General features: G+C 41.0%; 1 protein-coding gene across 1 annotated transcript in view; it reads left to right on the top strand.

Annotated features, from left to right (window-relative positions):
* The first annotated feature begins 361 nt into the window (after positions 1-361).
* Positions 362-1,319, top strand: part of LOC138057925 (melanocortin receptor 4-like) — a 1,419-nt gene continuing 461 nt past the window's right edge. The window contains exon 1 of the mRNA XM_068903830.1: positions 362-1,319. This exon is cut by the window's right edge and continues 461 nt beyond it. Coding sequence (XP_068759931.1) covers positions 502-1,319 — 818 coding nt within the window. The 5' untranslated portion in view covers positions 362-501.

Below are 1,319 nucleotides of genomic sequence, written 5' to 3'. Positions count from 1 at the left end.
ATTACCTTATTATTTGCTAATTGCGGAAAGTGCAAGCTTACAATACATCATATTCAAAAGTGGCTGTGATTTTAATATCCTCTAGTTTAATTGCAAATTGACCCTTTCGACCTCATTCACTCATTCACCGTTAAACATTCTTTCGAATTTTACGTTCAAAAGCGAGGCCAAAAGGATCAATTTGCAACGAAGCAAAATAACACTAAAATGACGGCCATTTTAGAACAAGGTGTATGACTTGTTTCACAGGGAGTGTCAATATTTATCTTTCTGAAATGTTTCCGACAGCAGCTGCATGCGTAGCTTTAGTAGTCACGGAGTTAAGGCGGCTTTCGATAGAAAGGATCAAATTGCAGACTACTTAGCTCTTTCACCAAGCACAAGCTTTTGGAAATAACTTGAACGTGGAAGGAAAGGTTCGATTTCCGTGAAAAGATCAGAAAGAAAGAAGATCATTGCTGAGACTACTCGGTGTTGGTTAAATTCAGACTTGAAGAGAAGATGGAAAAAGAAGAAAGTACAATCATGCTAGTAAACTGCGTTGTAAACATTGTGCTTGCTTTCACAGCGACCATTGGAAACGTGCTTGTGCTGTACGCAGTGTGGAAGAAGCCGACGCTTCGTTCGCCCTCTATCCTATTACTATGTGGTCTGGCGTCAACAGATTTAGCTGTTGGTTTGATCGCGCAACCTGTTCTTATAGCAAGTAGCTTAATTGACTTGTACATTCGATCGGAGAGAATGAAACTAACGTTTAGAAGGGGATTTAACACCATTGCTTTCTCTCTTTGCGGAGTGCCCCTAGGCATAATTGCAGGAACCAGTCTTGACAGACTCATTGCCATTCTGAAGCCGCTGCAGTATCCCAGCATCGTTACTGTTCGGAGAGTTACTTGTATTCTTCTAGCGATTTGGGCACTTTGTGTAGTAGCAGGAACCATCCAGATTTGGGAGGAAAGAATTCTATTACCTTTAATTGTCTCTTGGATATTTATCGGGTTTTGTATCTCCGTTACATGTCACGCGACCATTTTCAAAATTGTTCGGCGTCATCGAATAGAAATTCAGAATCAGGCTCGAGCGTTTGAGGGAGCTGATGCCACCGCAAGTATGGCCAGCCTTCAAAAATCTGCCTTTAGTGCATTTATATTCTTCATTGTGCTCGCGATTTGTTACTTTCCTTATCTCCTTGTTTACATAATTTATTTCGCCCGTGAAAGAAGAGAGGGTGTTTTTAGCAGGTCTCTTGCCACCACAGTTGTCTTCATGAACTCGGCTTTAAATCCATTTTTATATGGTTGGAGAGTACCTGAGTTAAG

Source organism: Montipora capricornis, chromosome 7, assembly GCF_036669925.1.
Source record: "Montipora capricornis isolate CH-2021 chromosome 7, ASM3666992v2, whole genome shotgun sequence".
NCBI classification, from domain to species: Eukaryota; Metazoa; Cnidaria; class Anthozoa; order Scleractinia; family Acroporidae; genus Montipora; species Montipora capricornis.
The sequence above is the reverse complement of the archived record's forward strand: the minus strand, read 5'-3'. Positions and strand labels throughout refer to the sequence as shown.